General features: G+C 41.6%; 1 protein-coding gene across 5 annotated transcripts in view; it reads left to right on the top strand.

The window, feature by feature from the left end:
* The window catches only part of LOC145457616 (E3 ubiquitin-protein ligase HERC2-like), a 102326-nt gene that overhangs the window by 8625 nt on the left and 72173 nt on the right, over positions 1 to 21528 (top strand). For 2 of the 5 annotated variants that reach the window (XM_080335837.1, XM_080335838.1), the window contains exons 14-46: positions 1126 to 1294; positions 1354 to 1484; positions 2292 to 2364; positions 2452 to 2588; positions 3258 to 3371; positions 3431 to 3524; positions 4196 to 4341; positions 5154 to 5293; positions 5387 to 5558; positions 6521 to 6721; positions 7608 to 7824; positions 8002 to 8162; positions 8537 to 8642; positions 8704 to 8921; positions 9154 to 9335; positions 9830 to 10037; positions 10140 to 10314; positions 10546 to 10769; positions 11142 to 11304; positions 11368 to 11503; positions 11565 to 11728; positions 12165 to 12417; positions 14143 to 14332; positions 15221 to 15334; positions 15393 to 15498; positions 16689 to 16889; positions 16950 to 17040; positions 17268 to 17552; positions 18084 to 18318; positions 19237 to 19680; positions 20202 to 20428; positions 20908 to 20980; positions 21437 to 21522. In XM_080335837.1, coding sequence (XP_080191963.1) covers positions 1126 to 1294; positions 1354 to 1484; positions 2292 to 2364; positions 2452 to 2588; positions 3258 to 3371; positions 3431 to 3524; positions 4196 to 4341; positions 5154 to 5293; positions 5387 to 5558; positions 6521 to 6721; positions 7608 to 7824; positions 8002 to 8162; positions 8537 to 8642; positions 8704 to 8921; positions 9154 to 9335; positions 9830 to 10037; positions 10140 to 10314; positions 10546 to 10769; positions 11142 to 11304; positions 11368 to 11503; positions 11565 to 11728; positions 12165 to 12417; positions 14143 to 14332; positions 15221 to 15334; positions 15393 to 15498; positions 16689 to 16889; positions 16950 to 17040; positions 17268 to 17552; positions 18084 to 18318; positions 19237 to 19680; positions 20202 to 20428; positions 20908 to 20980; positions 21437 to 21522 — 5636 coding nt within the window. The remainder of the gene's footprint in view (positions 1 to 1125; positions 1295 to 1353; positions 1485 to 2291; positions 2365 to 2451; positions 2589 to 3257; positions 3372 to 3430; positions 3525 to 4195; positions 4342 to 5153; positions 5294 to 5386; positions 5559 to 6520; positions 6722 to 7607; positions 7825 to 8001; positions 8163 to 8536; positions 8643 to 8703; positions 8922 to 9153; positions 9336 to 9829; positions 10038 to 10139; positions 10315 to 10545; positions 10770 to 11141; positions 11305 to 11367; positions 11504 to 11564; positions 11729 to 12164; positions 12418 to 14142; positions 14333 to 15220; positions 15335 to 15392; positions 15499 to 16688; positions 16890 to 16949; positions 17041 to 17267; positions 17553 to 18083; positions 18319 to 19236; positions 19681 to 20201; positions 20429 to 20907; positions 20981 to 21436; positions 21523 to 21528) is intronic. The other 3 variants (XM_080335834.1, XM_080335836.1, XM_080335835.1) reach the window with 3 other exon arrangements.

Below are 21528 nucleotides of genomic sequence, written 5' to 3'. Positions count from 1 at the left end.
TTGGGATCAAGTCACTACCTTCGAGTCACGAGTCATCTCGAGTCGTTGCACATTTTGACTCGAGTCAAGTCAAGGTAATCGATTTTCAAAGGTGACTCGAGTCAAGTCAAGTCACTTGTTTTTTGGAGGTGACTCGAGTCAAGTCAAGTCGAGTCATGAGTCAAGTCACGATTCAAGTCAAATTGAATTTTCCAAGTATGAGTGATGATGCAAAGTCATTACATTTTGCTAACTGGGTGAAGGACCGATTAATTGGCCATTTATCTTGAATCAAATAACGAATATAAAGTTAAATATTCATGCAAAAAGGTGTTGTTTCGCTCACACACACGAACAATTGCTAGTAAAATACGTCAGGAACTGTAGCTACAAGCTATATTCTGTTGTTATCGACCAATATAGAGCATCGAACACGAAACCTCGAGAAGTTGAACAAATTGATGTGGTACAATACACTACCCATCGAGACATCCATAAGAATACAGACGCATAAACTATATATTCGTTCGATTTAAATCATACAAGAGTGATAGTAAAGGTGAGCAATGCGCAATGTAAGCACTGATTCGTCTATGAAACAAAGATACGTTTCTATCATATTTATCTATTGCTGCAGTAGCAATGCTACTACGACCACGTAAGGTGTGATTGTTTCGTTTGCGGTCAATTTGTTTGTGATGTAACAATGGAGGATCAGTGAAACGTGCAACCAGTGAATGACTGGTTGCTCTCACAAGTGACACCGGCGTATCGCGAACAATCCGAACATACATAAGATAGGTTGATTTATTCGACACCGTTTACGTAATGACTTGAAATTGACTCGTAAATTTTGCTCCGAGTCACGAGTCAATCCACATTTCTGAAGCGTCGGGTCAAGTCATTTTTGCAAAGTGACTCGAGTCAAGTCATACGAAAAAGTTGACTCGAGTCAAGTCATGACTCGAGTCATCACAACACTGATACTTAGGTACTTTGAAAAAGTAGAAGTACTTTGATACTGGTCACCTCTGTTTCCAATGAACAACTGTTCTCAAAACCTATGTTCCTGCTTAGTGGCTACGTCATACTTGTTCTAAGCCTTTTTCTCAATTATCGTCATCGCTGTATATTTGTCGCGCGCAGATCACTATTATGGCAGTGGAAGACGGCGGGGTGCTGTCCTGGGACGGCGCGATGGGCATCAACTCTCTCGAAAATATTCAAAACCCCAACGGGCCCCGAATATGCAAGGTCTGCGCGGGGTGTAGTTTTGTCGCCACCATTTCGGACAACGGAGAATTTCACGTGTGGGGTACGGAAATTAGATTACTGATAAATTGCGGGTATCTCATGGCTGTCGTTTTACGTCAGGGGCCGGTATCGGTGGTTTAATCGACTCGACGGATTACGAGATCGACCCGACTCTGGTCAAGACTGTGAGGAACGTGAAAGACATGGTTTCGACGGGGGAGCACGTTTTCGTGCTCGATGAACAGGGAGATGTAAGATTTTCATTATTTACAGCAGTGATTCCCAAAACGGGCGCTGCAGCAGATTCTCAGGTGCAGACTTGAACAATTGATTAACAATTATGATTGTCTAATTACAGCAAAATGCCGGTGATCTGATTTTAATCTAATTTGTGAAACGTTTTCATGCTATGGTTTTCATGGAAATGGTACAGGAGAGCTATATAGTGCGAAACAATTCAAGGTTGGTGTAACCTGTACACTAGGGCTCTTCAAAAATGACTTTTTTTCTCAAATCGTACTGGCTACTTGATAAAATTGTTAGGTTACCTAATTTAAGCCTACACACCAAATTAGGTTCAATTCCAACCAGTAGCCGCATTGCTACAGGAGAAGAAAGTTTCTATTTATTATATAAAATTAAATAACAAAAAATTTGAAAATTTTCTGTTCACCCCATGAAAATGTTAGGTTGCCTATAGAAAGGATGTTCACCAAACTTGGTTCAATTTCAACCAGTGGAAGCGGAGTTATTGCCGTCGAAAAATTTGGATTATGAATAAAATAGTATTTACGGTGACCAATTCTTTAATTATTTATTATAGTGGTGCCCACCGTTGGAAGTGAGCAAAAATTGTTACGCATCGTTATTTTAGACAACCAAACAATATCATGGGGTTGGCAATACAGTATTTAAAGAATTTTTTTTTAATATATTGAAAAATTTCAAACAACCCTGCTGCATATACTTGAGTAGAACTTTATGACGGCACTTCTTGTACCCACGTAACAAGGATGACTGCTTTGCGACCCCCTCAGTCTATCATTATCTGATTTCAGGTGTACTCGTGGAAATACGGCTCGCAATGCGGGCTGACGAAAGACAGCAAATTCGACGGCAAAAGAATTACAGGTACGGCCGCTTTTGTACCGATTCAGTCCTCGCTCCTGTAACAACCTACTGTGGCAATCCGTCGACCCCTAACCCTATCGTCCGCAGGATTGTCTGCTGGCATAGACGGCATTTTAGCGTGGGGCGTGGACGATTGTTACAGCAGCAAGTTACCGGAGAGCTGTCCGTTTGTGCTACAACCAGATCGGGAGACCTTGTCGTTACTCGATTGTTTTCTCACAAAGGTAAGTCCGTAACGAGATTGTTCAGTCGGCGGTATTTCGGGAAGTTTTCATGGATGCACGAGTGTGTAAAAGTTTCGAGAACATAATATTGATATTCACTGTTCCCACATACGCGTCACATAAGATTTCACTGCCAAAATGCAATGTCAGGTTTTTAAACTGACCAAAGTGAAATACCAGTAGTCTATTTCTAATTAATTATAGTTTCTGTGGTGTAATTTTGATTCTAATCTAATTTATAGTTTTCCTGGTAATCTTACAGCGGAACTGTATGTAACGGGCCATACTTATTGTACACGTACAGACATTTGCTTTTCTCGTGCTTATGACCGAGAATGATGTCTGATTAGGTATGAGCTGAACTTGATTTTGTCGTATTTCTCTCTATCCTGGGATTTAATTGAATTTCCAAATTTTTACAAATTCAGTAATTCTAATTCTAATCTAACTTGTGGAAAAAACTGTGCAGCCGTAATTCTAATTGTGTTGTCGTTCGGCAAAGCTGAAAATTTTCTAGTCGTCTCTCTGTCAGGTCGGTATGAAATTTGTTGAGTCCGTTATCTATATTTGAATTTTTGGTGGAAAGTGAGCTACTAGTCGCCAGTTACAGTCTTATCGGCATTTCGTATCCACTGCAGTCCCGTCAGCTGTTGCTCAATTCCATTGCAGTTGTGCACGGACCTGGTCCCGACCCAAGATCTCAGTCAGGAAAAGGAATGCATGCTGGTGTCGGTTGTTAACCTGCTGCACCTTCAACTGCAGGAGGGAGCCATTCGTACTCGGGTACTCGGAACGTTTTGTGTTTCGTTCTACGTTCAGAAACGCTAATACGCGTATTTTAGCAGTGCGACAGCGACCGGTTGCTGAATTCTACAGTGAAATGGCCTTGCCTGTCGAGTGTTAAGAAGAATGTCATTTTTCTTGCGAGCACGCCTGGTGAGAATTATTACCATTAAAAGGATTTGTCCTCCCTCTTCAAGAAATCAAAAATGTCCTCCGAGGACGCCCAAATGTACAGGCGGAACTGAAAAACGCCCTAAATGACACGAAATCTGGCGGATTTTCCGGGAGTCGATTTGGAAAAATGACCTTTTTTCAGTCAACACAACAGTATATCCAGTCAAAATTTTCAAATTACCCGTTTACTCGTTAGATTTTGTAAGTTTTGCGATTTGTGGAAAGTGTCCTTTTTTCCGGGTCTCAAAATATGGTAACCCGTAGCAAGGGTCGATTTTTTTTTAATGTACACCTTCAAATAAAGAGTGCTATTTTAACAATGAAAAATATAGTATACCGGTATGGACATCAATGGGACAGCGATTTCTGTCATGGAGTGATTGAGCCTCGCAATGGTCGCAAAATGTCACAAAGTAGTCGTGGTGGAGATATATGAAATTATTTTGGATGATGTGTATCTGGCATCTTTGTCATGGTGGCCACAAAAACATTATTTGAATTACAAGACATTATTACTGTTATGACATCGTAATTGATGGTACTCCAATACTCAACTCAAAGTTTATTACCGTAATTATCACCCTTTCTCTCGACCCCGATCCAGGTAACCGCGAAATCTATGCCTAACGACCTCGACTTCTTTGTTCCAGGCGTGGCCACTTGTACGATGACAGCTGCACAAAATTGTCTTCGAGCCGGTTGGGAAATATTGCTGCCCTCTATTGAGGAACGGGCTTCTACGCTGTCAACGATATTGGAGACCGCAAATGAGAGTGAGAAAATTCATGAATCACAGGTAATGGCGGGTTACTGAAAGGTTAATATGGGCAATATGCATGACAGTTATCAAATTAAGGTAGTCAATCGCTAAGTACTTGTAAATATTCAGAATAGACCTACTTGAGCATGGTATTTGTACTTTAGCTGCTCAATCGATTGTTTATAGTTTTAGACTACTTTCACTTCTACTTGCGCAGATTTTGAAGCCATCCTGCTTACTTTTATGCCCTAGATTTAGTCACATAGAATTCAGTGCTATGTGGATTAATTTTCAGCACTTACACAAGTGAAATTGCCACGAAAACTGGGCAAAGTTAGACCCTTCATAACGGTAATAGATTTAAGATGAAGACATCAACGATTACGGTTGATGTTAGGAAGCTGTATCTCTATTTTGTCGCCATCCGTCATTCTGCCGTGGTCGCGAACTGAATAATATCACGGATCTTGCATTTCTAAAACCTGTATCATGGCTAATGATAGCAAAAGTCTTTAAGTCCCCTACTTTCAACTCGTGTAATATTGCTGGGTTAGAGTCTGGTAAAGGATTGCTTGCTTTCTTCATCAAGAATCATTTGTGAGCGGTTTGTCTTTGTAATAGGGTTGTCATGAAAACAATAATCGGGAATGCAAAATACATGACTATAGCAGAATAGCACCCTACGCTCCAATGATTCAATTTAAAGCCTGATTATTATATGTCAAACTGAATTTTTGACTTTGCAAATGGATTTTGTTCAAGATATCAAAACGTCAGATTACAGTAGTGACATGCCTTGTATTTTGTAACAATCGCAAGAGGTCGATAACATTTGCGTTATATTTCAGGAGTTCCTGATCAATCTGCTCATCGAAAGTCTCACCAACGATCAAGCCCTTGAGGTTTTACTGAGCGAGGCTGCGCTATGTAGCATCAAAATTCAAAATAACGCGGACCTGGTGGGACAAGTGTTGAAGAAAGTTTGTCGGTAAATTTACAATCTCTAATGCCCAAGCTCTATCACAAGCTTGTTCCAACTTGGCACTTTTCATAAACAGCTTCTTTTTGCTATTGTGTTTAGAGACACCATGGAGGCATTAAAATCTGATGTTGACAAAGACGATTTTTATTTTACTCTGAGCAAAGTGAAGCTGATGAAGCCCAAAGAAAAAGTGTCCGATCAGCACTCGCTGCGATTTCTCCTTAAACTCCATACTATCATTACCGCTTACGCGCTGGACCTCACTAATAAGGTGAGCTGCGTTTGACGAGCACCGGGTGAACATTTTGTGCGGCCCACATCAAGTATTTGACAATAGATAAGTGCCACGTATCTTTATTCACATTTGAAAAGTTGAAATTCACTGTAAAATTGCTCCAAAATCGAGAAATTTCACCATCACATCCCTTTCAAATGCTACCATGCAGTGGAAGATCTCTTTTTACACCTAAATGCCTATTCACGGTGATAGAGCATGACACCTAGATGATTTGTGATTGAAAATTGGGACTTGGACGTAACCTTCGTAGAATTACTTGGACTGGGACTGATTCGGTGAGAAAATGATTATACCTTTAGTTGACTCCTGTCAAATGTTAAAATCAGAAAGAACACCGAGACTTGGTTACAGCCATGGAGGCAATATACTATTCACGTATCATTGAGAATAGTAATAGATCAGAAGATCATAGCTTGGTATATCTAAACAAGTCGTTATGTCAACCATGGGCATTATGTGGTACGCTTGATGCATAGTTAGTTACATATTGCATCCCGTTATCCTCGTTATTAGCTCCACTCAAGCGTGAATAGTAACGTAGTGGTACGCTTCACCCCTGTAACACCAATGGGCTGTTTAGCGATTGGGCATTTCTGATACTATGACACATTAATTATTATATTTGTGTTGTTGTTTATCTGTTCCAATACACCAAAGTAAATCTTTTTGACAATTTCATCCCATCAAATGAGGCTTACTTGAAAAGATATTGAATACCCTTATTGATGCTGTTGACCGCGGCGTTATCGAAGACCAGGAAATCGGCCAACAAGCACATTTGAGTTCTGAGACATCTGCATTTAAATGTATGAACACTGAAATATCTACAAATTCATCCCTAGTTCATCTCGTTGAAGCTAAAACCCGAATTTTTTCATTATTTGTGAATTAGATGAAGTATTTAAGGTCCAGCGTTAAAGGGCTTGACTTTTCAGGCAACCCATGGATGTTTACTAATGTTGCACGAATACACGAAACTTTTGTGCGAACACGTGTCAGTCGTTTTGAAGACGGCATCTTCTATTGTGACTGATTTCGAAGCAATGGACGCGTCTTCCGCCGACAAGACGAAAAAATACATTGAGGTTTCGGAAACGATCAACCGGGACGCCGGATGTATCGTGCTACAGCCTTTGGTATGTTATTTACAAAATTTTGATGCTCCAATCGCACTGTCTATTACTCCAATGCATAATCTCTAAATTGATTCTCATACTTTTCGTTCTTGCTTTGTAGAAGACAAATCTTCCTAACAGAGGACATAGTCAAAAATAAAATAATAATAATATTGTTTCTTGCTACCAAATCCTTTTTTTTTGGCTCAATTCCAGAGAACGAACAACAATTCTGTTTCAACTTACTCCATTTTACTTGGCTGACTTTACAATAAATGTGTGAAAGTGTAAGCCCGAACAGACCAACTTGCGGAGGTGAAAAGCGATCGTTAGAAAATATGAATTACATTGCATTGAGTTCTTTAATAAACTGGCAAGCTTCTCGTGTTTCATCTAATCATCGGAGGAGTATGTGATAAACACGCCGCTCGGAGCGCCAGGGCTCACCCCGCCATGAAAATTGGCTTACGCCCCCCCTCCCCCAATTAATGATTGCTGTACAGTGGATTCGTGCCTTTAACGCAGGGTTTCTCTACTAATATCGGGAAAGTTTCATATTCAGTAGTAGGCAAAATTTTCTTAGATCCACTAGAAATCTCACTGACATTTTTGGTTGTCTCTCTGCCAAATCCGATCGATGTAACCGTGGGTACTGGGTTTCTCTGACCCTTTTTCCGTTGATTTACCGTATACTTGTGATGATGACTAAAAATACGTAGGGTCAACTCTCCCGCCTGTCGGCCATATCCGAATATTCCACTTATGGATAGTAAAACAGAAAAAGTATGACGTCAGCATCCAACACTTCAAAGGCCCGCCGATTGAGTGTCCCTTCTCAAACTTATAAAATTTGCAGATTTGAACGAACAAATTCAAGTCGTTTTTGTCTTTCTAAAACGCTTTACAGATCACTTCGTTGACTCTGACGAATTTGGAGGACGCTCAAAATCAGGTGTTCCGCGACACGTCGGACACGGAAAACGTTTCAGATTTTACGTGTGTCCGAGAGCTGGCGAAATTGTTGAAGGCCCTCGACAGTTTCAACGCCCGCGCGCCCGGTATGGCCAAAGAAGAGGAGTCGGTTTTGCAGTTTTCTACTTCCGACAAAAAGTTGAAACCGGAAGGTAACAATTTTTCTTTGTAGTCACTATCCTAGTGTGCAAATTTTTGTATGAAATTGTCGATGTGTTTTCAGAAAAACTACTACTACAATTTGGATTTTGAAAAGTAGACCTGGAAAGTAGTTCTGGGATAAGTTTGCATCGCTTTATCACACGTTAAGCACAGTATCCCCCGTTTAGACTCGCTTCCTTACATCGATTTGAGAAAAGCTCGTCGTCGCAAGCAGAAGAAAACGGATTTCGCCGAACCGCTATGCAACCTGGAAGATTACGTGTCCGGCTTGACGCACTGCACACGATCGCTTGCCATTTTTCTAGCCACGCACCTTCTAGGATATCAAGTGCGATTATATCTTAACTCGTGGTTTTGTCGATGTAATTTCAGTAATCAGCATCTGTAACAGACCAATATTTGGCAACCATATGAAAGGTGATCACATCTTTTAAGTAGTGTGATGTCTGAACACCGATATCTTTCAAATTAACAGACAGATGAAACTGATGACACATTATTTATAGCTGACATACGCAGTTTATGTAGCTTGACCTTACAGGTATCCATGAGTCAGAGTTACAACTATGCAGGGTGCACCACTCCAAAAAATGTTGGAGAGCGCTGCTCTGTTAAACGGGATGTAATTTGCAGTGTTTTTAACCTGTTCAATTGTATTTTCTTTATCGGTGAGCGACTTCCATTCCAATTCTGTATTGTCAGAAACACGAAAAGGCTCGCGAAAAACTAACCGCTATTCCGGAACCCGTGCGATGCCTATTCAAGCACGGCCTAAACGCCAAGGAAAATGCAGCTGATAACGATTCAGGTGTTTACCGTACCGCAAATTGAATATTTGCTGTGTGATTATAGCTTGTTTTTTGTGTCAGTGCTTGAACCAAACACGTCTCCCTATCGTCTCGAACCTAGTCTCGCGATCCAGAAATTTCTTCTGCTGCTCGTGATCAACGAATCGCAGTTCGACGGAAGGGAACGCAAAGAAATGGAGTTGGCTGCGTGCAATTTCTTGAGGAAGTTCGAACAGATGTCGAAGAAAATCGGATATTTCTCGAGCGGTGGCAGCGAAGCGAAATTCTGTCTGGAAGAGGTAACCAGACATACTAAAACTACTGGGTTTTCAAAATTCGCAACCACACCTAGAACTGAATAGTATAGTATATTCATATTGAAATGGACCCAAATATATCCGACTGACACTAGTCAGGGGTAGTCGTCGAAAACTAGTATAGAATTGGGGAAAACATTGTATATCAACATCGGTAATTTTTCCAACATAATTCATTTCAGTTGCGAATGCATCAATATTGCCGTGTTTTCAGTTTGGCCGAGGACTGCTCGCGTGCTTGCTCAAGTATCACAACTTGGCGGACATGGCTTTGCGTTATGGCTCTCAGACAAACGTGTCGAAGAACGCGAAAACCCCGGCTGCGATCGTCGAACTTTGTAGGATTGTCGGAAAAGCGAAACTGAATCTAGTCAAGGAACATCAGAGTTCGGGAAAGTATGTTGTTTGCAATTTTTTGGTCGGAGATATAGTTATAGAATCTCTTAGATAAGATCGCAATCTCAAATGTGTATATGACTCATCATTGTCTGATTCATTTGCTTGGAAGTTTTCTTTGTTATAGCTAGGCTTCAACTGTTATCAGCTCATCACCATTTAGGCTCAGTCAAAATGCCCATTTCGTACTTAAACTATTCATTGATAAGAATTAATTTCCACTTGAGGTTGTTGTTTTCCATCTGTTTCGATGGAGAAATGGGTAAGCCAATCTCAAAGGTGTATATGATTCATAATGTTATTTGTTTCTCTCGGAAATTTTCATTACTGAACTTGGTGTGTACAAGTCTGAAGACATATTTTATTTGTTGTCGTTATCGAATTGTGTAGTCAATGTTATAAAGGTGCTTGGCTAATAGTATCATTCAGACTCAGTCGAAATTCCCATGTTATACTAGAATGTTTGTTGATAAGAATTAATTTCTATGTCTCAGGTCATATGCTGAGATTTGCACGCCGCTGCTGGATCGTTTGAGTTTTTTGCTGACCGATGTCGCCCCGGCGCCACTAAAGTTCATGGCGTCATGCACGAGACAACGCCTTCGACCCAAAAGCCGCTGGCAATCCGCGTTTGACTTGATCAAGAAACATGATTTCAGCGACGTGCTGAATTCCGGCGACTCCAACGAGTCTACCGAAGAGGTGAGGAATAGAAATGTCTGCTTTTTAGCGTTTGACTAATTTATGGGTAATTGTTGCCTTTCATTCAGGCTTTATCTAAACCAAGGTCTGATTATTTTTCAGTTGAAAAAAGAGAACAAAAATCCAAAAAGGAAATCTCCGGTCGACTATTGGGGACTGATTTATACAGTTGTCAGTTCAAAGTCAGATTTTGAAAGTTTGAAACACACCATAAACGGAACCGGAGCCATTGAGGAGAGCACGACAAATGCGATTTTAGAATATGTCTTCAATTGCCGTGAGTATCTGTTGACTCGCTGCGTGTCTTTTCTCTCTGTTTTTACTAGTAGCGAACTATTGATGCCAGGGAAAACTGAATAAGCATGGGTGTGTTTCAGTGGTTCCCAACCTGCGGTAAATTGAAAATGACTCGACTTGACTCTGGTCAAAACTATAAAAATGAGATTGACTTGCGACTCGGAACCTTGCGACTTGGTAACAACCCTGGTGACAAGTGTCGTTTTTTCAGAGACGGACTCGCGCGCGATTCGCGACACCCTCACCACGTGTCAGACGAGCGTTCGAAATGCGACCCTCGCGCTCCGCGAGATGCTGGCAATATTTTGCGAAGACTACGCGACGCCGTCGACGTATCTCTGCTTGCAAGTTTCGTGGAGCACGCTTTTCGACGAGCTGGCCGACAGCATACCGGCGAACGCGCTAGAAAAGTATTTGAAGAAAGAGGCGGCGAGAGTGAGTGCGACGTGACTCGCCCGTTTGTTTTGGTGTGCGGTTAAATTTGTCCTGTTTTACCCAAGTGATACCGGAGGCAGACTGGATTTTTAAAATGCATAACTAGTACTAAAACTAGAACTACTCACTATTCAACACTCATAACTAGAACTAGAACTGCTCACTTTTCAAAATTGTCAACTAAAACTAGAAGAACTCGCTTTTCAAAATTTGAAACTAGAATTACTCACTTTTCAAAACTCAATTTTCTACTAGTTGCTGACGATTACCCCTGACGAGTGTCACGTGAAAATATTCGTGTTCATTTCAACATGCATATTGAATATACTATTCAAATCACGATTATATACAACAATCGGTGCTACTAATTAGAAAATAGAGATGGAACAGCTGCGTAATCCTAAAGCAAGCGAAGACAAGCCAGTTTCCGATAAAGACGATGTCGTAGCCACCACGGAACAACGCATACCTGTCAATTACGCCGTAGATTTCAGCTACAAGTTGGCGCAAAAAGAATTTGGAATCTGGGCGATAAGTAAGAACGTACCCGTTGCGATGCTTCGTAGATATAACGTTGACCTATGTGTACACATTGTAGAAAAATTCAGGCGCACAGCCATCGAAGCGTTGTCGTTGGCAAAGAACCGCGAAAAATATCCGGACGACGTAAGAGACGGCGCGTCGGCCGTGAAGTCGTCCACGATCGACCAGCAGGTGTTGCTGTCTCAAAGCATGTAGGGCGCGACTACGCTTTAAAGTTTCGGACGATCTTTTGAAATCGAACCGTGCTTGCAGGAATTTGATAATGGAAAGTCAGACTTTGCAGTTCTTGTGGAGCTACGAGGAAAGCTGCCTGGCGCAGTCGGTGCTTTGGGGCTGCCAGACTCTTCTCGAAAAAATCCTGACCATATTGAGCGAATTCGGTATCAAAATGGACGGTTCCCGTGCCGATGACTCGGGTCAGTCGATTTTTTTATGCAAAACTTAAGAATGTGACATAATGAAATAGTGGTACTAGATGGACAGGTGCGGAACTGACATGGTGAAGTGGATTGCATATCGATAAGCCTCGAATTAATCAGTCTTGCTACTCAAATAGAAATAAGAGTACCGCACTAAATTTCTACTCAATTCCAAGTAGAAGTAATGATTTTACGGCCTGAAATGCAGGGCTGTATTGACTCAAGTCATGACTCGACTCGAGTCGCGATTTTTTGGTTACCCGACATGACCCGACTAGACATTTTTTCGAATGCATAAAATGACTCGACATTTTAGGACGTAATGGAAAATACATAGTTGAAGGAATCCGCCCATTAGAAAATTGTTCTTTGAAAAAATGCATGTCTCATCTTTGCTTCCTCTCCCTATATTACCATATTCAACGCCTTGCAGACCCCGACGCTGACGCCAACCCAAAAGACGCTTTGACCCTGTTATCATCGAAAGCCAGTCACCCGGAGCTCGAAGCCGGCCCGAAGCTTGTGGCGATGGTTTCTATCGGCACGAAAGTGGTAAGGGGCAGGGACTGGAAGTGGGATGAGCAGGACGGCTCCCCGCCCGGTCAAGGGCGCGTCATCGACCTTCCGGAAGATGACGGCTGGGTCCGCGTCAAATGGGAGAGGACCGGCATATGTAACTCGTACAGGTGAGGACCGGCAAAGATTTGAATCAAAGTATGTTTGCGGTCAGAATCCAAATGCTATTCCTGCGGAAGTAAGCGGGGATCTCGGACCCATATTGCAACAGTCAAAGGTGCCAATGATCGGTAGCAGAATACTTCTACTTTTTTGAAGTACTCAATTAGTTTTTACCTACTTGTGCTACTTACTCAACTACTTTGACCTCATATGGTAACTGTACCGTATTTTTGTTGTTGTCCAGAGCAATGATTTTGATATGTTCTGGTAAAATGTAGTGTGAAAAAGAGTGAATTTTGGAATCGAGGTCACAGGGTCAAATTATGTATGTGTGTTGTTCCGTCATTTAGCATTGTTTACTTTTATCTGATTAGTTCCTTTGCCCGGTACATTGTTGCCTTGATGTGACCGTCTCATTATATTCTCTTACGTTCTGCTGCGTGGTATGGTATGGTGTGGAATGGGGAATTTCCATACTCCATACCCACCTCAATCGTTCGATTCCATTCTTGCAATTTTCCATACCGTAGCAATATTCTTTCATATCACATTTTGATACTTTTTCCATATTTTAGAAGTTGCCTAACCTCTCAGGTCTCAGAGATAATATTCTATTTTTTTATTTTAAAACTCCTAATGGTACTTGGTAGTTTACTGAGTAGTAGTTACGATAAAGGAAATGTAAGCTGTAACGCGACAGCGGTCGAATATCCTTCCTTTTTATGATATTCATGAATATTATATTGATATATTGATTTTGATTAATATTATTTTCCTTCATATCCGAGTTGCAGAACTTTTTTTTCTTCAAATACCTTTCGACTGAGGAGGATGAGTCTGATTCGCAATTTGAGATATGAACGTAGACCTGTCAATGATTGATTTTCTGAGGTACGCAATCGATTCGACAAATCGAAAGTCAGATCATTGTCAAAGTACCACACCATACTTACACCTTCCCATACTCCATACCGAAATTTCGATCCATACCATACCATGCCCTGGCTGTCGGTTCTGCTCTATGTTGCTTAAAGATAGAAAGGTAGATATTTAGATGGATAGGCTTTTTATTCGTGACATCAATAAATGAAGAAGTATACAAAACAAATTGCGGTATGTATAGACTGGGAGACGACGAGGAGCCGTTAGGCCTTCAGAGTCAGTCGCCACCCGCTTCGAGTGTTTCATGCATAATAGGTAATTACGTGAACATAATATATATCAAATTACACACATATGCGTAGAGTCAACATTCAATTTATACATGACTAACAACGCGATGTTAAACTTTTATGAAGGTGTAATAAAGGATAAATTTAGAACAAGGATTGTATAAAAGATGAGGAAATATCAAAAGTACGTTTGGAGAAGATAATTTTTAAATTTAGTTTTAAATTGCCGTGGCGGTATTGGTATCTGCTCCCCAGGGAGGTTATTCCAAGTTTTCCCACCGACAAAATGCAAACTATTGCCAAACTAAAGCCACATTGGTTACCTTTATGTAAATAAATCGATAGTTAGTTACTGTACTACAATGCCATAGTCAGTTTACGATGGTATGTTTTTGCTCATCTGTAACAATTTGGTTATAATCCTACCGAATTTACATGGTGTTTTAGTATTGAGGTTAACGTTGGATGGCTCGCTAATCTCATGCCACAAAAGCTTTGCAAGCTAAGCGTTCAGCCGAGTGTAGGTGATTAACAAATTGTGCGTTCTGATGTTTTGTGCAGACTTGGGAAGGATGACAAGTACGACGTCATGCTCGCCGAGCCGCAACGTTTCTGCGCAGGCTACGAAGAAGGCCACTCGTGCCTGGACAAAATCCCGAAAGAGGACTACGAAATCAAGAAAAAGGACAAGACGAAATCCTTTGATTACCCGCTCATGCTGCTCAAAAGAGCGTGCAGTTACACGATGCAGGTGCAATCACGGAGATGTTTTTATCTTCGCAGTCTCGTAAATTTCCCAATGCAAAGAGAGAGAGATTTATTACGTCAACCGAAACAGAAAAAAAAACAGTGTTTATCGGTGACTGGTGCCGGCGATATGATGACGATCTTCGTGTCAACCAGAACCAGAGTAAATGGTTTTTCAAATGAAATAATGTCATACACTAACAACGAACCAGGGTAAACTAATCCAGAATATCGAAGAAAGAATGTCGAAGGCCAAAAATGAACACAGTGTTTCTGACTTCCTACCTAAGCGCCTAAGCCCCGAAAACTTTGTGGTCGCGACCTTCTTATCTTGGGGAGCGATAAAACCCAAAACGTAATTTCTACAAAAGCGTGCAACGTAAAAGTAAACATTAGAAGCTGCAATTGCATCAAAAATTTACCGCTGTCTTTTTGGTATTGCATCTCGTGCAGGGCTCCATCAAAGTTTCCGCAAGCAAAGTCCCAACTTTTTCCGTTTTCTAGCCTCTACGATACAGTTTTGTTTGAAAAGTCTTCAGAGCTCTCACATATTACTGGTCTCGGACAAATTGCAGGCTACTTTTCAACAGTTTGTCGCAACGCTCAGTATTGCGGCACGAGTTCACAGTAGACCATGATCAATGTATTATGACAGGAAGAAACATGTGTATCATATGCTGAAGAATACATACCAAATCTCTAAATGGGCCCTTATTTTTTCTAAATAAATTACGAGTGTCCGACTTCTCTCACCTTGCAATTGAGATAGTAAATTGTAATATATTTTGTGGACTGACACAGACTGAAATTACTGAGTTAGAGTTTGCCGGTATAGTGACAGTTTATTTTCAGTTTTCAACCCCGGTAATCTTCACACTAGATCATTTTGCAGATGCAATTTCTGACGCTGGCGACTTCGGACGATGTAAACCAGGGCGCGGCCAGAATCGTATCAAAGAGACTGTTGAACATCCTAAATCCGGCTACCGACCATATACTCATAGAGGTGAGTGACAGCGTTGCTAGGAAATTTCACGTTGTTCACGACCACGTTCTGATTGCAGGAGTTTGACGACGACTGGGCCAGCTTTTATTTTGTCCGTGCTTTACTCGGCAACAGCGCTTTATGTCGTGTTTTTGTTACCCAAGATTGGATCACTAGTTTGCAAGGTTCGTTTCCGTAGCCTCTGAAATACCCTGCACTTTTATGCAACATTTGGATGATAAAGAAGACGTGCTAGTTTTTACAGTTTAATGGTTTTTGATTTGGTATAATCACCACAAGCATTAAAATATCTAGTAGGGTTGTTCAAGAATAAAGTTTCGTATTTTAAAATAATAGTAGTTATGGTGGGAAATTTGATAGCTGCCTACCGTAAATACTATTTTCTCAAATCCAAAATTTTCTTCATTATTTTCGCTTCTACCGGTTGGAATTGAGCCAAACCTGAGATGCATCGTTTTATTTAAACATCTTAACAATTTCAGTAAAATTTGAAAATTTTATTTTCAATAATTTTGATAAATTCCAAACTCCAATAGCTTCGCCTCTACTGATTGTAATTAGCCAAATTGGATGCACAGTGTATTTTAGCCAACCTACCAATTAATCAACCAGCCGGTAAAATTTATATAAATAGTTGCTTCTGAACAACCCTAATATATATTTGAAGACCTTCGAGGTACAGAACTTCAGTATACAATTGAATAGTATATAAATATTGAAATGAACCCGGGTATTTTCGGCTGACACTCGTCAGGGGTAATCGTCAGCAACTAGTAGTGAATTGGAAAGAACATTGTATATCAACAATCCTATCACAAAATGTGACGTCACCGGCATGAAATTTCGAATAATTGGGGCGGAGAGAGCGCTTAAGCTCAAGGCGCTATTTTTAGATGTACACAAACTTCTTCTATAGGCACAGGTTTGGTTGGTGTAATTTGATAAAAGTCAAATTTTGGAGTCGACTTTTATCAAATTACGCCAACCCAATTTGTGTCAGCAGGAGTTTGTGTACCATCTAAAAATAGAACGTTGAGCTTGAGCGATCTTTCTGCCCCGATTATTTGAAATTTCATGCATGTGACGTCATATTTTGTGATACGATTGTTGATATTCAATGTTCTTTCCAATTCTCTACTAGTTGCTGGCGATTACCCCTGACGAGTGTCAGCCGAAAATATTCGGGTTCATATCAATATGGATATACTATTCAATCCTAATATACATATTACACACTATATAAACAGGTATTTTTGCTGATTTTCAGCAATCTAGATTCTAGAATATCACGTTGACTATACAATACACAGGTACTGTACATGTCATGTCGAGTAACATCGACATCTTGCTTCAGATTACATCGGTCACGACTACTCGTCAGTCACCGGGAGGCAAATGCCGAAACAAGTGCAGGCCGTTCGGCTTTACGGAAGATTATTGGCTTCTCCCCATTTCGAGCGGCTCAATCGTCACAAGGACACGGTGTTCTATCTGTTCAACACCCTTGGCAATTTGGCGATCGGATCCCAATCGACGCGGGATCAAAGTAATTTGTGTACATAAGAATTGGCGTCGTTTATGTGCTTGATTCACGGACATTGCCATTCATTTGCAGCAGTAGGACAGAAAACGTCATGTCTGCCGGGTTTATCGTTATTTGCGGACCACGCGAGCTGTGTCGCGGAGCACCTCATACAAATAATAAGGTGTGTTCAAAAATGACGTTTTTTTCTTCTCAAATTGTACTGCCTACTCGAGTGTTTTCATGCGGCTCCAATACATACTCTGAAGTTTGAAATGAGGCTCTGACATCAAAAAAGGTCGGGAACAACTGTTTTAGACACTACCGACAGTGACTACTTTGACCAGCTCTGGCTCTGAGCTGCGGTAGCAGTCTCTGCCAAGCGTGATCGCGTGCCCCGCTTTTTCTCAGAATGTTACATCCGAAACGTGTGTGGAAAGACACCATCAATGATATGATCATCAACGCCCTGCTTCTCGTCGACGCGTTCATCGAGTCGGGCCGGTCCGAAGCCAATTGCGTTAGTCTGGTGTTTGGCGCGTTGGCCGTTATCGGCAGGGTGGACGAGCGGATGTACGTCGGCGGTAACGTGGTGCGCAAGGCGGAATTTCCGCGGACTGTCGACGAAAAAGGGACGATCGTAAACGTCTCGCCGGAAAACCTCGTAACGGTGTATTTTTACGATGACAAGAGAAGGTGAGGGTATATTGCTGTACGCGGTACTGCCTAATTACGGGACCCGTCGTATTTTCCACAGGTGGTTAGTTAGTAACGAAACCCTAATGATGCTGGTCTGTTGTCTTATTTCCATTTGTGGAGCTTCTTTGAGTTACAGAACTCGATACGCCCCGATAATTCGGAATTTCATGCTGCTTGCGTCATATTTTGTGATTCGATTGTTGACATTCAGTGTTCCTTTGCAATTCTCTGCTAGTTGGCTGACGATTACCCCTGACGAGTGTCAGCCGGAAATATTCGGGCTCATTTCAATATGAGTATACTATTCAAGTGTGTATTGAAGTTCTGTACCTCCAAGAAGCCCTTTAGAAGCCGTATTGTATTTTTGAAGGTGCATGTTATATTATTATTATGAGGTCCATATCATTCTGTTACGATGTCTTGCTGAGAGTTACTCGACTTCCATTCTTCCTATCTCTAATTGTAATATTATGTGTAATATATCATAAAAACATGATCGCGAACACGACTCTTGCGGTTGTGTGACAGGGAGTCTTCGCAGCTCGACTTCATGCCCCGCCGCTTGGGTCCGTGCGACCCCGACTATTGTTTCGATTGGGGGCTGCTGCCTTGGGACTCTGGACTCGTGTCCGTCTGCAGCTCGTTGCTGCGTATCGCGCTGGGACCAACCCCCAATTTGGAACAGAAAGAAGTGCAGACTGAGCAGTCCGGAGCCAGGCCTAAAGACGGAGTCTTGCTCGGAGATTTTCAAGAGTCTGAAGCGGTTGGTTTGGTGCTTTGTTAGCTATGTGGCTGCGTTGTTTTGTGAACAATGTCTAGACGCAGATAGGATTACTTCTCAAATTCTATTGTGTGAAAGCATAGCTTTGTTATCGTATTTCATGCTGGGTACTCTGTATTTATATCTTGAACAATGTTGCTAGGCTTTACTTGAGTTGAGTCAATCTGTGTATTAACTCAACTTGTACTTGAGTCATTGCGTATGATGTGGACCAAGTCACATGACTCGAGACTCGAACGCCCAAGAAATGCAATTCATTATAACCTTGAATAATAGTAATGTTACCACACTATTGGTATTCCGTATATTAGTGCGGGTAATTGAAAATGCGACCAGAAACTGTGTCAAGTGAGGAAAATTGCTACATTTTGAATCTTTCGATATCCCAAGCAGAGTCGAAAAAAGTAGGTTCAACAATACTTCGACTTGAAACTGAACAGTCAACACAATGACTTGGACTCTGGTCTTAACACTGGGATTCAGACTCGATTGTCTGCTCGCCAACTTCCACTCAGACTTGACTCGGCGGTGAATTAAAAATGACTCTGACTCGAGTCAAAACTATAAATGTGAGATTGGCTGGCGACTCTGAACGTTGTGACTCGGCGACAACCCCGATTATATCACCTTTACAAGATTCGTCCTTATTTTAAAAGGCGGAATTTTATGAAACAGTGAATGAAGCCGTGATTGGAACTAGGTGAAAGTGATAACTTAATAGACTGCTGCTAGGGGAGTAAGACTTCGACTATAGTGCTGTCTCAAATTTTGCAGTTATACTATGCAGAGCTTATATCTCTGTCCTTAATTTTTGATAAGTGTCCATGGCAGCCCAGGTGATAATTCTTTTTGACGGAAGCGTTATAATTCTGGACTTGACAAGAATCCTTTTTCTTTCAGAAAACGTACGAGTATCGCCAACTACGCCTTTTTGTCTACCTCTTGCGTGCTCTTCCCGTGCTGCTGCAAAATCAGCACACCCTGAGAACCGTCGTCAAATACTCCCCGCCGCCAGACGAAGCCGTGCTCGGACCCACAAATTTAGACCCGGCAGTGGAGTCACAAGATAAAGACACACCGTCCGAATTGGACAGCGCTACTGCGCCTACATCAGAAAATCCAGAAATAAAGTCCAACCTTAGACGATGTGTTTCCGATTCCGACATTGCTACCGGGCCGGCGAACGATAACGCCGTGATGCTGTCGTTAGATGATATTAAAGTCCACGTGGCCAGCATCGTACTTGGGAACAAGGCGTGCGCAGACGATTCTGATGTTACCGAAGCCACTGAGTATTCCAGTGAGAGTGAATTGAAAGACACAAGCACAAGTGTTCCGCAAAAGGTAAGCATTGCAACATCACTAAACTAATACTGTAAATTTATATGCTGTTGCAAGCAGTTTAGCAATTTACAAAACATGCCAAAATCACTTTCAGTAAAAGTGGAAATCGGAGGTTTAAGCACACTAGTAGATTAAAATAGACGATTTGGTGCAGATATGCTTTAAATAGTTTTCGAAATTTGAAAGACGCATCATCGCTGTCAATGCCGAAAGGTTCCCATGATACGGTGCAGCTGTTTTGCTTATTTGTTGTGACACCTTCGCTTGTAAAAGTGATGCGAACCCGTCTAAATAAAAAAAAGAATTTTTACTTCAGAATCCGTTAAGTGGAAGAAGTGTAATACCATATTGTCTTGAATAAGTAGTGCAATAGACAAAATCTGTACTTCGTTGCTCAACGGAAGCGGAAGTAGCAGGAAAACATAGGTTAAGTAGACCAGATTGACTTGAAACGTTCCGTCGCTGGCCGTAATCTTTGCAGCTCCTAGCGGTTCAGCACTGTTGAACTCTTTTTTCTCCAGAACACCCTCGAAGACCTTCTCTCGCTCGCGGTGTTACCGTCTCGAGTGAAGCCGTCTTTCGCCGCCGAAGACATCGACCGGGCGGTCGCGTCCTTGCTGCTGTTTCTCGAATCTTCGCCGGCGGCCTTCGAAGACTGCGCCGAGATGCGGGACTTTAAAGCCGCCGTGCTGGAAAGCAGCGATAAGTACGGCGAAAAAACGCAGCCGGCGGACATAAAATCTCCGAGGTAAAGCCTTGTTTCAATTAGTTGCAGTTGTGATTAGTAAAAGATTCCACACTCGAAGTCTTTAAAAATATCCCAGGCGTCTGACTTTGTGAATGCGGGCTGTTGTATGAAGGCAGTGACCGGTTTCAGATGATTCGCACCGGTCCTATAGTACCGTATCACCAAATTTTGTGAGATCAGCGAACCGGTTAACATTACTAATTACTGTCAATGACTTTTGTGACCATAGAAGATGATGCTGGTTATATCGCGTTAAAGATGTTTTTGTGCGTTTTTCACCACACTGAATCCATATCCCTCTGTAGAGACGCTGCATGGTTTCGCGTTATATCTTTTGGATCCTCCCTTCATCTTGATATTTTGATAGCATAGTCGGCAGAGGTGAAAATTTTCATGATGAAAGTTTTTCCGAACATTTTGATGAATATCCGATGTAATTTTGACGTGTCGAGCGCGATCCAATTCTCGTTTTCTTGCAGAGACAATCAGAATTGGCGGCAAAGCCGCAGCGAGAGACGGGCGCGACAAATCGAGCATGTAAAGGCAAATGAGGTAGGTTGGTAATGTTTAATACTGTACCTTGACGGATATTTCGTGTGCTTTAAGGTGTAAATTCAAAATTCTTGTAACGTAACATAGCCAATTCGCAGAGCCAAAAATTTTTCGATATGAAATTAGTTATGATGTGATATTGATGATGTGCGACGCTTCAATGGTCTTTTAACCAAACCTGAGCGTGCACAGGAGGTGGTCAGCACTGATGTACTCAATTATGATTACGAGTACTTCCACTTCTACTTACTTTAGGTAAACCTAGGTCTAAAATATTTACTAAAAATTCGCTACTTCTACTTTTATTCGAGCACCAACGAGGACTACTTCAGCCACCTCTCACAGGCGCCAAGTTCCAGCAATTCAACCATTCACATTTCGAATTCTGATACCTTTCCACTTGACACTCTCCGAACACCGTAACTTCTTCCACCTGCTACATATTAACAATTACAGCAACTCCACGATAATTCGATGCGCCGCCACCTTCAAGAAAGACTGCGCCGCTACGATCGTACGCCGAGAAACTCGACCACACCGAGGTTCAC

The sequence above is a fragment of the Botryllus schlosseri genome, chromosome 15 (genome assembly GCF_051294905.1).
Source record: "Botryllus schlosseri isolate E-star chromosome 15, Bs_hap1, whole genome shotgun sequence".
Classification (NCBI taxonomy): domain Eukaryota; kingdom Metazoa; phylum Chordata; class Ascidiacea; order Stolidobranchia; family Styelidae; genus Botryllus; species Botryllus schlosseri.
This window is presented reverse-complemented; position numbering and strand designations above follow the sequence as displayed.